At 44.1% G+C, this 13778-nt stretch overlaps 1 protein-coding gene across 5 annotated transcripts in view; it reads right to left on the reverse strand.

Annotated features, from left to right (window-relative positions):
• The window catches only part of PSD3 (pleckstrin and Sec7 domain containing 3), a 713864-nt gene that overhangs the window by 546758 nt on the left and 153328 nt on the right, over positions 1–13778 (reverse strand). For 3 of the 5 annotated variants that reach the window (XM_003823634.7, XM_063607125.1, XM_063607126.1), the window contains one exon: positions 6409–7281. In XM_003823634.7, the coding sequence (XP_003823682.5) occupies positions 6409–7161 (753 nt within the window). In that variant the 5' untranslated portion in view covers positions 7162–7281. Of the gene's footprint in view, positions 1–6408; positions 7282–9020; positions 9118–13778 lie in introns of all 5 variants that reach the window. The other 2 variants (XM_055116331.2, XM_055116335.2) reach the window with 1 other exon arrangement.

The raw sequence follows: 13778 nt of genomic DNA on the forward strand, positions 1-13778 counted from the left end.
GTACAGTTCAAGGTTCAGTATAACCCAATTCAGGGCGTGTGGCTAATCTCCACCTTTTTGGTGTTCTGACTTCTGGAATACTGGGTCAGGAGTCCCAGAGAACTAATGTAAAGTTGAAGAGACCACATGCGGAATCCATGATAGTCATTTGATTACCATACAACCTGCTTTCACTAAGTCTTTGTAAGTCTCATTGTATCCTATAGTCTCTATAAATCTACAAGGAAAAAAAAAATTTGTTCTTTTTGGGACAGAGTCTTGCTCTGTTGCCCAGGCTGGAGTAGAGTGGCACAGTCACAACTCGCTGCAGCCTCGAACTCCCAGGCTCAACTGAGATTCCTTCCTTGGCCTCCCAAAGTGCTGGGATTACAGGCATGAGTCACCGAGCCAAGCCAGGAAAACAAAAGTCTTTCAAAGATAAAATTTTTACCATATCATAACCTGTAGCAGATTATGGAAGCAAATCTATTTATAAATCACATCAGGTAATGATTTGATTCTAATATATTACAAAGTCAAAGGATGCTGTTTTTAAAAATCTCCCCAAAGGCTATAACATGTATAATTTTATAGTACATTTATAGATTCTATATTAATTATACATTAATGTATAATTTAATCTCAAAATGTTAAATTGGAGAGAGCTCAGATAGAATACTTAAACAAAGCAATCACTTTCCACTCTCAGCTGACAACTCCCTGCAAGTGTTTCTGGGCATTGACTGGGTTGGCTGTCTGTATTTTCTCCTCTGCTCTCTGCTCCCCATCAACCTTTATGAGTTGTCCCTTTCCCAGACCTCCATGGTGTAACCACCTTCAGGATCTCAGCACCCCTGTTAGCACAATGTGAGCCGCACCTACCTCTGTGCCCACCATAGTAGACTTAGTGGGTACCAGCCCACATCAGAGCAAAAAGTCTCCTCCCAGGGATGCAGGCCTAAGAGAATTCAGTGTTAGCCTGGATTGTCTTCTAAGGAGAAGAGATGTAAACCTGGGAGTGGTGCTGGTCAAATTCCTCCCTGTGGAGTAGGGAGATGAGTAAGCAGATGGGCAGAAAGAGAAAGAGGGATTCAGAGAAGACTGAAGAACGGGCAAGCAGAAGATAGCAGAGGAGAGATGAAAAACAAGACCTATTGGAGTTGCATCGAGCCCCTGTGTCCCAGCTCCCAATCCAATTGCTTTTCAACATGTTGCAAGGGACACAGCTGTAAAGATGTCCTTGCACTCTTGGCCCTCTGCTTCCTATAGGTGGATCCAGATGCTAAACTTCCAGGAGGATTGCACCTATACAATGATCCACAGGACTCCTGTGTGTGAATGTTGAGGATGGGGTAAGGAGAGAAAAAGAGCAAGAGAATGTTGTCATGGGAACACTAAGGCAAATCACAAGATGAGAAAGGATTGAAACCCATTTTGCTATCTCAGGCTTTATTTATTCAAGTAATAAATCAAGACATCTGTGTCAAAACCAACGTAGCGTAAAATGAACTAAAGATAAGCTTTTCAATCCCATCAATACTGACTCCTAAATACCACATTCTTTTAAAATGGATGTTTCACTGCACATTTAATCTATATTTTTGTTAAAATTACTATGTGAGCATTTGTGCATGCTCTTTCTTTGTTCTAGTTTCTTTTATAAAATTCTAAATGACTCACCAAGTAGAATTAATATAAAGACAGAATTATCTAGAATACTATTTTATGAGAAAAACAACTTTTAAACTTATGACAGGCCAGAAGCCAAACAGGCTTGAGTAACGAAATGTTTACCTTTAATGAGGTAAGTGACTGCTTCCTGGGGGTTAAGTAGATCAGGGAGTCAATGTTCAACTCGTAATAGGGGACTTTATTTAACTAGAACCATTACAGGACAGACGGCTTGCAATACCAGTCCAAAATTCTGTGGTGGGAATTTGTATTACTGTTCAAAGAAAGCACTGACTCTTTCATACCTGAATGTCTTGCTCCTCATGGAAATCCCAGTTTTCCCTAAGAAAGGTAAGCTCACTCTATATGTAAGTTTCCTGTAGTGAAGTCATTTGACAAAATAATGAATCTTTAGAGATAAGCTGAGATAGAAGAAAATAGCTTTTTTTTTTTTTTTTTTTTTTTTTGAGACAGAGTCTAGCTCTGTCATCCAGGTTGGAGTGCAGTGGTGCAATCTTGGCTCATTACAACCTCCACCTTCTGGGTTCAAGCGATTCTCCTGCCTTAGACTCCCCAGTAGCTGAGATTACAAGCACCCACCACCATGCCTGGCTAATTTTTATATTTCTAGTAGAAATGGGGTTTCACCATGTTGGCAGGCTGACCTCAGACTCCTGACTTCAAATGATTTGCCAGCCTCAGCCTCCCAAAGTGCTGGGATTACAGGCGTAAGCCACCGCGCCTGGCCAAAATAAATTGTTTTAATACTTATCCTTCCTTAAAGAGTTTCATTCCCTTTCTGTATTCATAGATGCATAGGTATTATAGAATTTTTGAGGTAGAAAGATTTCCTGGAGAAAATGAGAGAAGCTAGCTTTGTTCAGGGAGATGTCAGAGGCCACAGAACTAGTTTGTCAGCAAAACCAGAGCTTCTTTGTCATCTTGTGAACTAAACAAAAACTTTCTACCCAAAAGGTAATGTACTTTATAGATTTACATTTCAGACATTAGTTTGATTTTAAGGAATAACAGTCCAAGACAGAGAGTTCACACTATTTTTCCTAGTCTGCTAGACAGTGTCTGCATATAAGAAAATAGACCTCCATTGCATTTCCACTGATTAGATAAATGAATGATGTCCCAATGCCTGTCTCCCTCTCACACAAACCCCCTGGCTGGCTCCTTGCCTGTCATGCTCATTTCCTCGCTGTCTCCTAAACCCTGAACAGTCTTATAAGCTAGTGATCAAAGCTCAAAAAGTGAATTGGTTTTGAGGACCAATGGTGAGGTAGGAAGGGAGAAAGGAAGACCAACATAGAGCAGTCAATCTTTTTGCAAATTTAAAGCCATAGATAAAATTGAGGTCAGTAAAAATGAGGGACATTAAAAAACTTATTTCACTAATTTTCTAAGGCTGCTTATATACCAAAAGTCACTGCCATTTTAAGACACAAAATATGTAAAATATGAAGACCTAGCAAAAAAAAATTTAAGATGTGGAAATGTCCTGAAACGATGATAGAGAAAGCTTTTCCCCCCTGTCTTTTGAGTTGGGTCTGCTTTCCTTATCCTCTTATCTTTAGCCCCAAGTTCAAATCAAATGTGAACAGTTCCCTGGGTTCCCACAGAGGGGCAGCAGCACACGAGGCCCGGGAGATGGTTAGGGCAGGCTCTGGTCCCGGCCCATAGAATATTCTCTGATTCACACTGACAGACTCACCACAGAAATGTTAGAGCCGTCCGTTGGCACCACCCTGAGCTGGGACTCCACGTCCCCAACACCTAGGCCTTCACTGCTTCTAGAAAGCTGGCTGAACTCATTCGTACAAGGTTAGGTCACTAGACCTAAAGTCTTGAGTGTCTTTCTCCCACCCTCTCCACCAGAGGAATTAGGAGTGCAGTACAGACCACCAGGCCTCAGGAAATGTAGGGTTACTTCCAAGGAAATCTTGCCAGCTGGAAAGACAGTGAAAGAAGGCAGAGAGAGCCCTGGACTCGGGGTAGACAACTTGAGGGCTGGGCCCAAGCTGCTTCATCCTAGTCCCATGGAGTTGCTTACCATCTGCAAGCATCTTTCCTTTCACGAGTGAAGTGGGGTGATAATAACATACATCCTTGCAGAATTTTGAGATTTTCATAAGAGGAAATAATGCAATGGAAGCCATCCAGGTCACAGAACGCTCCGATTATTTTTACTAAAGCCTGGTCATAGAATAAACTAAGAACCAACCAATGAAGATTTGTTCTTCATTCCTTATAATACTTGGAAAGATGCAAGCCAAGATTTTTTACTATGGAGCCTGTGATGTTTCATCATTGAGAGAATAAATTCAGCCATTTTGAATCCTGCAAATAAGAAAGTTTACTCTTCAGATCCAGGATTTTCCAAATTGACACTAGGACCTCAACTCTACTGTACACGTGTAGGAATGGAGTTTCCTTCCCTGTAACCAACGTTTCACTTTAATAAACATAACTGAGCACATTTTCCATAAGTTCATCGACTGAAAGCTTCCATTGTGGGGGATCGAGGGCATTAGCATCCACAGTGGTCAAGAAGATATTATATTTTAATCAGCTTTTTGATACTTTGCGACAATTCATATAGCTACATTCTAAAACATGAAAGGATTGAGTAATTCTCACACACTCATCTTTCAAGTCTAGATAGCACCTTAATCTGTCCAGGGCTGGACACATGGAAAAACTATTGTGCTGCTTTGTCTAACACCCAACCCTGGGCAGGGGTTCCCTGGTTAGTGATAGCCGTATGGCACCTACAGGATCTAAGGGTGCTAACTTCCCAGCTCCTCTCTCCCCATGGCAGAGGGAATCACATTGTCTGACCACCTCTGACTCCATGGGTTCCCTGGTCCTACCTGGTGTCTCATTGATTTGGCTTCTCCTCTTTTCTCCCTTAGAACTACTGAGGGCCCCTTTCACTTTAGTCCGCAAATCTCCATTGCAATGGGAAGCAGGGGACGTCATCAGTGTTTTCGTGGTGGAAAAACTGAGCCTCAGAGAGCTCTGGCGGGTTGCTCTCAATAAGGACTTGGACTTGGGGCTTCTAACTTTTTAGCCAGAAATCCTCCAACCTTTAACTTAGACTGAGCAGATGTCGGGGACCCATTTGCAGCCCTCTGAATTAGGTGGACAAGGGTGAGATCCACACACTTGGACCAATTCCTCTCCCCAGAGAAATGGCAACAGCTCTGAGGCTTCAGCTTATCCCCCGAAGGCGGGAGGGGAGAGTGGGGAAAAGATGGGGTTTTCAAGTCATCAGGCCAGCACTGAAGTACACAAACAATAACTATGTGACCCCACATACACAGATGGGCTCTGATGCAGGAGTATGTCATTCCTCCTAAATCCCGGTAGGAAATGAGAGATGCAAGAATTAGGATGGAATGTAAACTATTTCTTAAGGAAGCATGCTAGCATCTCTTCCTCCAAGAACGCTACTCTGGAGAGAACTTTCTCCCCGTTTCTTAACTGCGGCTACGCAGGCCCTTGTTAAAAAGAGAAAAGGGAAGGAAGGGTGCTGTGAGAAGCCTGCAGGAGAGGGCATGGTGTTTGGATGAAGCGGTACCCCCTCTAAGCCTATGGGAGGCCCCTGCCAGATGCTGTGAATTTCATTCATTTCTTCTGTGACTTCCCTGAGATTCCTGTCCATGCTAACCCTCAACACTCCAATGACTCCCTCTTCCTTCCGTCTCATCCCACTACCCTCCACACCCTTCCTCACCTCCACCCTCATGCTCACACACATGCAAAGGATAGCAAGATGCCCACACTGTGAGAAAAGAAAGCTGAATGCAAATTTTAAGTTTTGTCCACCCAATTTGAGAACAGTGCACCTGAGCTGGGTGGAGAGGGTGGGCTGCAGGCACAAGAACAATGGGAAGGCTGGCCCAGAAGTGCGGAGTGTGAGATGCTAACAACAAGGGCAGGCAAGGCCATAATCAGAGGCAGAGCCCATAGAGCTGGAAACAGGAGCCCACAGAGCTGGAAACGACCTTGGAGGCCACACAGGGCTGCCTTTCCCTTCCTGATGGGGAACGGAGGCTCCTGTCCCAGGCTGCACATCCATTTGGTGGTGGTCTAGGTGTGTTGGGGAGATGGAAGGTACATGAGAGCCCTAGAAAGTCAGGTGTTCATGGATGACAGTAGGGTGTGGCTGAGTTCCAAGGCTGTGCTCCGGTTCTGGAAACCTCCACAGCTCCCTGGAGCCTCCCCCATTGTTCCCAATGCCCATTCTGGAGAACAAGCTTTGCTTTTGCCCTTGTGTTTCTGCAAGAGTGGGGAGGATGTTTGCCCAGTCACATCTCCATCCCCTCATCTGAAACTGGAGCTGTGGAGCTCTATTTCTCAAAGTGGTTAAGACGAGTAAGGGGATGTGAGAAAATGCCTAGCACATCACAGGACCCAATAAATGTCTGGGTACCTCCTTTGACCTTCCTTCTGGTGTTCCCCTATAAAGTATGCCTGACTTTTCTTTTCCCGTCTTTGGCAGAAATCTCGGGAAATAGTTAATCCTTGCCTCCTTCCAAACAAAATGTTTCTGGTGGCCTGGAAGGTGGCAGAGGACAGAGCAAATGCCAGGCCTGGGAAGGCTGCGGCTCGTGGGTACCTCTGCTGTTGAGGTGTGGCCCATCTAAGCAGAGGAGAGAACCAACGCCAGAAATTGGAGGCCAGGGTGGCATGTCTGTCCCCTGGCTCCCTTTCTTCTGCTGGGATTCAGGACATGCGAGTTCTTACCTTGAGAGGCAGAGTGGCAGGTGGGGCTGGGCAGCCCTTGCTGGTGTGCACAGCTGGACAGTACCTGTAGAGCCGTGCCCTTGTCGCCTGCGCTGTGGTACCTGTGGCCTCCTTACAGCTCCTGGGGAGTATTTGGCAGGTCTCGGCGCCTCTCCTCAGCACAGTCCTTTCCGCTCCATCTGCAGCGTGGACCAGGACAGCCCTTGGAGGGGAGTATCCCAAGGCATCCCTGCATCGGGGGTCCATGCCCCACAGATCCTGGGTGGCAGAAGTGACTGGCCAGTGCTTCCAGCCCATGGAGGGACTGCTGCTTTCATCACTCATGATGGGAGCTGGGCTAGGAAGCCTCCATGCCAGGGGCTGTAGCCAGCCCAGTGTCTTGGAGGCAGGGGCCTGGCAATGCCTGTGATGTGGGGATCTGCAATCACCACCCCTGCTTACGTCCAGATCCTGGGATTTTTTCCTCCCTTCCTTCTTTTCCTTTGGAGCAGAGCAAGCGAAAGCAGCTGATTCCTCCGTCTCAGGGCCTGCCTTCTGCAGCAGCCTCAAAGGAGGGGCAGCTGAGCCCTGTGTGCGCCTGAGGTCCCAGCCTGCCAAGAGGCCTGTCCTGGGACTTGGGAAACTGTGTCCCTCCTCCAGGCCCCCTGGGGTTGCCGCTGGAGACGGGGCGGGGAGAGTGCAGGCTGGAGGAGCCCGCAGCTGGATGAAGAGGAAGGAAGTTTTCATCTGCTGCTGCTGAAACTGCCCAGCCATTTCCTCCAGGGGGGTCGGGCTGGTCCCTGCCAGGGTGGAGTTTCAGGCCTCAGTGCCCAGGGATACGAACAGCAGCAGCTGTGGGCAGACGTGACTCAGCCCCATGGTTCCACCGACAGCCTGAGGAAGCAAACAACATGTCTTCAGCACCCAGGGGAGTCTTAAAATAGGGGGGTCAGATAATGATCTTGGCCATGGAGCTGGACTTTGCACTTATATCACAGAATCACAAAAAGATATTAGTGGAGAATAATCTACAAGTGAGGGGTGACAGTGAGGACAGTCAAGACAACCCTTCTCAACTTTGTTTTTGTTTTTGTTGAGACAGAGTCTGGCTCTATTGTTCAGGTTGGAGGGTAGTGGCGTGATCTCAGCTCAATGCAACCTCCGCCTCCCAGGTTTTAGTGATTCTCCTGCCTCAGCCTCCGGAACAGCTGGGATTACAGGCACGCACCACCGCACCCACCTAATTTTTGTACTTTTTAGTAGAGACGGGGTTTTGCCATGTTGGCCAGCCTGGTCTTGAACTCCTGACCTCAGGTGATCCATCCGCCCCACCTCGGCCTCCCAAAGTGCTGGGATTACAGGTGTGAGCCACTGTGGCCGGCCCCCTCTCACCTTTGTGTATCTAAATGGAATCACTTTTTCTTCACTGCCCCCTTCCTCCTATTTGAAATGAAAACACTATTCATTTCATAATTTAATCCTAAATTCTGTGTTAGCTATTCTTGTTACTTGGTGACTGACCTGTGAGACACTGGTTTATAAATGAAGCCTCCAATAAGCTTTGAAGTGTACTTTTCATCTACTTTGTCTGCATTATTTTTACTAAATACTTTTAAGACCTCTAGGATAAAGTGCGCAACAAACAGTTGTAAGCAACTTTAATGTTTTCATGAGTTTGCACTTTAAATCTGTGGTCATTTACGGGTTCTCTAGGAGAGGTCCCACATCAAAATACTTGGTGTCATGGTTTGTGTCTCCTCCAAAATTCTGGTGCTGCCAATGTGATAGTATTAACAGGTGGGACCTTTCAGAGGCAATTGGATCCTGAAGGTGCCTTCCTTCATGAATGGGATTAAGACCCTTATTAAAGAAGTTTCACACAGCTGTAGAGCAGTAGGTTGCCCTTCTGCCTTCCACCCAATGAGGACACAGTATTCCTCCCCTCCAGAGGACAAAGTCCTCACCAGACGAGGCACCAGGTGCTTGATCTTGGACTTCCCAGTCCCCAGAACTGTGAGAAACCAAATTTCACTTCTTTATAAATTACCCAGTCTATGGTATTTTCTTAGAGCAACATGAAAGAAATTTGGTATTACCCCACAAAATGAAAAGAAAGTGGTATTTTGTTGCAGCTGTGCAGAAGACACTTAGCATCAAAGAAAGTAAGAGAGAGAGAGAAAAGAAAGAAAGAAGGAGGGAAGGAGGGAAGGAAGGAAGGAAGGAGGGAGGGAGGGAAGGAAGAAGGAAGTAAGGGAAAAAGAAAAAGAGAGGAAGGAAGGAAGAAAGAAAAAGAGAGAGAGAGAAAGAAAGAAGGAAAGAAAGGAAGAAAAAGAAAGAAAAAACTAAGAAAAAAGAAAAACATGAAAGAAGAGAGAAAGAAGAAATAAGATTAAAAAAAAAAAATCCAGGTAACAAATCAGGCTGGAAGGGCTTTTTGTTGTTGTTGTTGTTTTGAAAAATAATTTAGCCCATCTTAATTAGAGGGAAGAAAAAAATAATCTAATCTTTTAACTTGTGAGAACATGGCAGTGCTTTTTAAAAATGGAGATCATTTCTTTTTAGCAAATTGTAATAGGTAATTGAAAAGTATAATAAATAAAAAATGAGACAAAAGGAAGAAGAAAAGAAATCACCTTAAAATTCAGTTGACTCACTCACATTCAGAGTATTTCTATAGGCTCAGTACCTCTTAGAGGGAAAGAATCTTTGTGAGTCATGCTGACCCTGTACCTGAGGAGGAAAGAAGGCAGGTGTGAGAAAGCTCTAGTCTTCATCAATGTGAAATAACTTGACTAAAAGGGAACCAGGAAATCATCCTCCAAAACAAAGTGAGCATGTGGTCTAGAACTTTCTTGCTCTGCATGCAGCATCATGTGAAGCCTGGGTGAATTCTCCCTCCCTGACTCCTCAGCATCCCCGCACACGGGCAGCACCCCTGAGGCATCAGGGGCCACTGGCCCTGGCTGACCGTGGCTGACCAGGCTGAATCCTTGGAAATTCTCAGGATGCCAGGATGCCCAGTTGGAGTCTTATGATAGTTTTCCTTGTTAAACGTCTTCACACTTTAAAAGTTTTTTCACCAATGGTTAAGGAGGTTTTGCCCACATTTCCAATAGCTGGCAAGTGACTCAATCTACATCTCATTTAGAAATGTGATCAAATCTGTTCAGGCCAGGCACCGGCTGCTATAATCCTTTTTATCACATCTACAAAGAAAATTTTGACAAAACCATATTATGTCTAACTGTAATTGTATGTTGATCTCATTACATTAATGTTCATAAAACATTTTACATAAGTGATGTCTAGTCCTCTATAGGTAATTTTCACAGTCTCCTATACAAGAACTTGTCTGAACATTGTAATCGCTCAACAAACAGTACTGCGTGTTGACTGATTAACTGCCAGTAACATGGGAAACTATGTCTTCGTAGGGAACAGGAATTTGGGTGAGAAGAAACCTTCTGAAGGTACCAACCATGACATCAGGGGCTTTGCATGGTGTATTTCATTCAAGGTGCAGCACAATCCTGTGAAGTAGGTGGCATCATTTCTATGTTGCCGTTAAGGAATGTGAAGCTCAGGGAAGGCACAACTGCCCCAAGTAGGCAGGGGCTTTAAAGAGCTGTCAGATGAGAAGTTTCACTCCTTCACCTCTTTCCATTTCAAACGTCCAACTTCTAAACCACATGAGGTAAAGTACCAAGGAAACCATGGTGGTGCTGGTAGCGTGTCCAGGGCACTTCTCTCTTCTTTTTATTTGCAAGCTCACCACAGTGGGGATTACTGCCTGATATTTCATTTCTGGGTTATGTGGGCTGAAACAGGAGAAGGGTAAATAAATGGTGGATGACACTTGAGAGCTGACAGGAGGGCTGACTTGGAGGATTCATGTAACGCATTTTCTTGGGACACCCTTAAGTATTAGCAGGCACATTTAGGGGGTGGGAGCTCTGTGTGAGAAGTGGGGGAAAGTGCCAGAGAAACATGAGTAAATAGCAGAGTGATTTGAGAGCACAGACTTTGGTGCAACAGACATTTCTCAGCCCTGCTTCCACTGTGTGGCCGTGTGACCTTAGGCAAGTGTATTAGTCTGGTCTCACGCTGCTGATAAAGACACACTAGAGACTGAGTCATTTATAAAGGAAAGAGGTTTAATTGACTCATAGTTCTGGAGGGCTGGGGAGGCCTCATGAAACTTACAATCATGGCAGAAGGGGAAGCAAACATGTCCTTCACATGGTGGCAGCAAGGAGAAGTGTAGAGCAAAGAAGGGAAAAACCTCTTATAAAACCATCAGATCTTGTGAGAACTCAATATCACGAGAACAGCATGGAGGTAACCACCCCCATGATTCAGTTACTTCCCATTGGGTCCCTCCTGTGACACGTGGGGGATTATGGGAACTACAGTTCAAGATGAGATTTGGGTGGGGACATAGTCAAACCATATCAATAATTTACTTGGCCTTTTTGACAAACAGGTCCTCTTCTCTAAGATGAAGTAACAATAACTACTTCCTTTTTAATAATAGCTATTCTGACTCATGTGAGATGGTATCTTATTGTGGTTTTGATTTGCGTTTCTCTAACGATCAGTGATGTTGAGCTTTTTTCGTATAGTTGTTGGCCACATGTGTGTCTTCTTTTGAAAAGTGTTCATATACTAACACAAGAACAGAAAACCAATTACTGCATGTTCTCACTCGTAAGTAGAAGCTAAGTGATGAGAACACATGGGCACATAGAGGGGAACAACACACACTGGGGCCTATTGGAGAGTGGAGAGTGGGAGGAGGGAGAGGATCAGGAAAAATAACTATTGGGTATAGGCTTAATACTGGGTGACAAAATAATCTGTACAACAAACCCCCAGGACACAAGTTTACCTATATAACAAACCTGCACGTGTACTCCTGAACTTAAAATAAAAGTTAAAAAAAAATAGCTACTTTCAAGGGCTGTTGTGAAGATTAAGTGCAGGTGCAAAAGGCTTCCTTAGCGTATTGCCTGCTACCTAATCGGTTCTGTAAAATAAATGTTAGTTACTTTTAGAATTTAGGCCTGCATGTTATCCTGGAGAAAACTTGTTCACCCAACAGAACAATTTGAGTTGTTTCATGAAATGTAAATTTTTTTAACCTGCAACAGGTAATTATGTGCATGTTTTCATGCTTCCTGTCTGATGGGAAAGCACCTAAGAGCTGAGGAATTAATTGGGATGTAGGAGGGTCAGCAAGGGAGTTGGGGTCGGGGAAATGGCTCTGAGTTCTGGAGTAACTAATCTTTAGCTGTGACTCACAACAAATTTGAACCTCAGTGGACATTATTTTAACACAATGGAGTAAATTTCTGCCCTTCCTACCTTATGGAATTGTTTTGCAGGTCAAATGGGATAATCTATGTAGGAATACTTTGTAAACATAAAACTGATATAAGGTCACACACCACATGACATTTCGGCTAGTGATGGGTGGTCCCATAAGATTAAAATGGAGCTGAAAAATTCCTGTCATCTACTGATGTGGTCACTGTCGTAATGTCATAGCACAGTGCATCACTGATGATGCTGGTGTAAACAAACCACTATGCTGCCAGGCACATACAATTGTATGCAATTATGTATAGTACGTAATACTTGATAATACGTACTATAGTATGTAACACTTGATAATAAACAACTATGTTACTGGTTTATGTATTTACTATTTTATCATGATTTTAGAGCGTACTCCTTCTACCTATAAAAAAAGTTGGCCGGGTGCAGTGGCTCAGGCCCGTACTCTTAGCACTTTGGGAGGCCGAGGTGGGCAGATCATTTGAGGCCAGCCTGGCCAACATGGTGAAACCCTATCTCTACTAAAAATACAAAAATTAGCCAGGTGTAGTGGCAGGCACCTGTAATCCCAGCTACTCAGGAGTCTGAGGCCGGAGAATCACTTGAACCTGGGTGGTGGAGGCTGCAGTGAGCCGAGATTGCACCACTGCCCTCCAACCTGGGTGAGAGTGACACTCTATCTCAAAAAAAAAGTTAACTGTAAAACAGCCTCAGGCAGGTCCTTCAGGAGGTATTCCACAAGAAGACATTGCTATCCTAGGAGAGGACTGCTCCATGCTTGTTTTTAGCCCTGAAGACCTTCCAGTGGGACAGGATTTGGAGGGGGGATACAGTGATAGTGATGATCCTGATCCCTGTCTAGGCAGTTGTATGTATTTGTGCCCTTGTCTTTGACAAAAAAGCTTAAAAAGTAAGAAAAAAATGTTAACAGAAAAAAGTTTTATTATAGAATAAGGATATAAAGAAAGAAAATATTTTTCTACAGCTGGAAACTGTGTTTTAAGCTAAGTGCTACTACAAAAGAGACAAAAGGTTAAAAGAATAAAAGAGTTTATAAAGTAAACCTGTTACAGTAAGCTAAGGTTAATTTATTATTGAAGAAGGAAAAATATTTTAAAAATAAATTTGTTGGAGCATAAGCGAACTATGTTGATAAAGCCTACAGTAGTGTACAGTAACGTCCTAGGCCTTCACAGTCACTCACCACTCACTCACTCACTCACCCAGGGCAACTTCCTGTCCTTTAAGCTCCATTCATGGTAAGTGCCCTATATAGTTGGACCTTTTTTTCTTTTCTTTTTTTTTTTTTTGAGACAGAGTTTTGCTCATGTTGCCTGGGCTGGAGCGCAATGGTGTGATCTCAGCTCACTGCAACCTCTGCCTCCCAGGTACAAGTGATTCTCCTGCCTCAGTTTCCCAAGTAGCTGGGATTACAGGTGTGTGACACCACGCCTGGCTAATTTTGTATTTTTAGTAGAGACAAGGTTTCACCATATTGGTCAGGCTGGTCTCAAACTTCTGACCTCAAGTGACCCACTTGCCTCAGCCTCCCGAAATGCTAAGATTACAGGCAAGAGCCACCACACCTGGCCAGGTGGACCATGTTTTATCTTTTGTACTGTATGTTTACTATACTTTTTCCACGTTTAGATATGCTTAGATACACAAATGCTGATCATTGTATTATCATGCCAACAGTATTCAGTAGAGCAATATGGTGCACAGGTTTGTACTCTGGGAGCAGTAAGCTAGACCAGAAAGCCTAGGTGTAGGCTATACCATTGAGGTGTCCAAAAGTGCACTCTGTGATGTTCGACAATGACAAAATTATCTGAGGATGCATTTCTCAGAACATATTCCTGTTATGAAGCAACACATGACTGTGTATGTTAGATCCTTGAATTGTGATGAATGTTGTTATAATAATATTATTCTTACTAACAGTAATTCTAAACTAATCATCATTTGCGATTCCTCTGAAGTCTCAAGGTTTCTTGCTCTGAAATAATGCTAAGTTTAGGCCCTATTTTTTTGCTAGCACCACAGACCTTCAA

The sequence above is a fragment of the Pan paniscus genome, chromosome 7 (genome assembly GCF_029289425.2).
Source record: "Pan paniscus chromosome 7, NHGRI_mPanPan1-v2.0_pri, whole genome shotgun sequence".
In the NCBI taxonomy this organism is placed as follows: domain Eukaryota; kingdom Metazoa; phylum Chordata; class Mammalia; order Primates; family Hominidae; genus Pan; species Pan paniscus.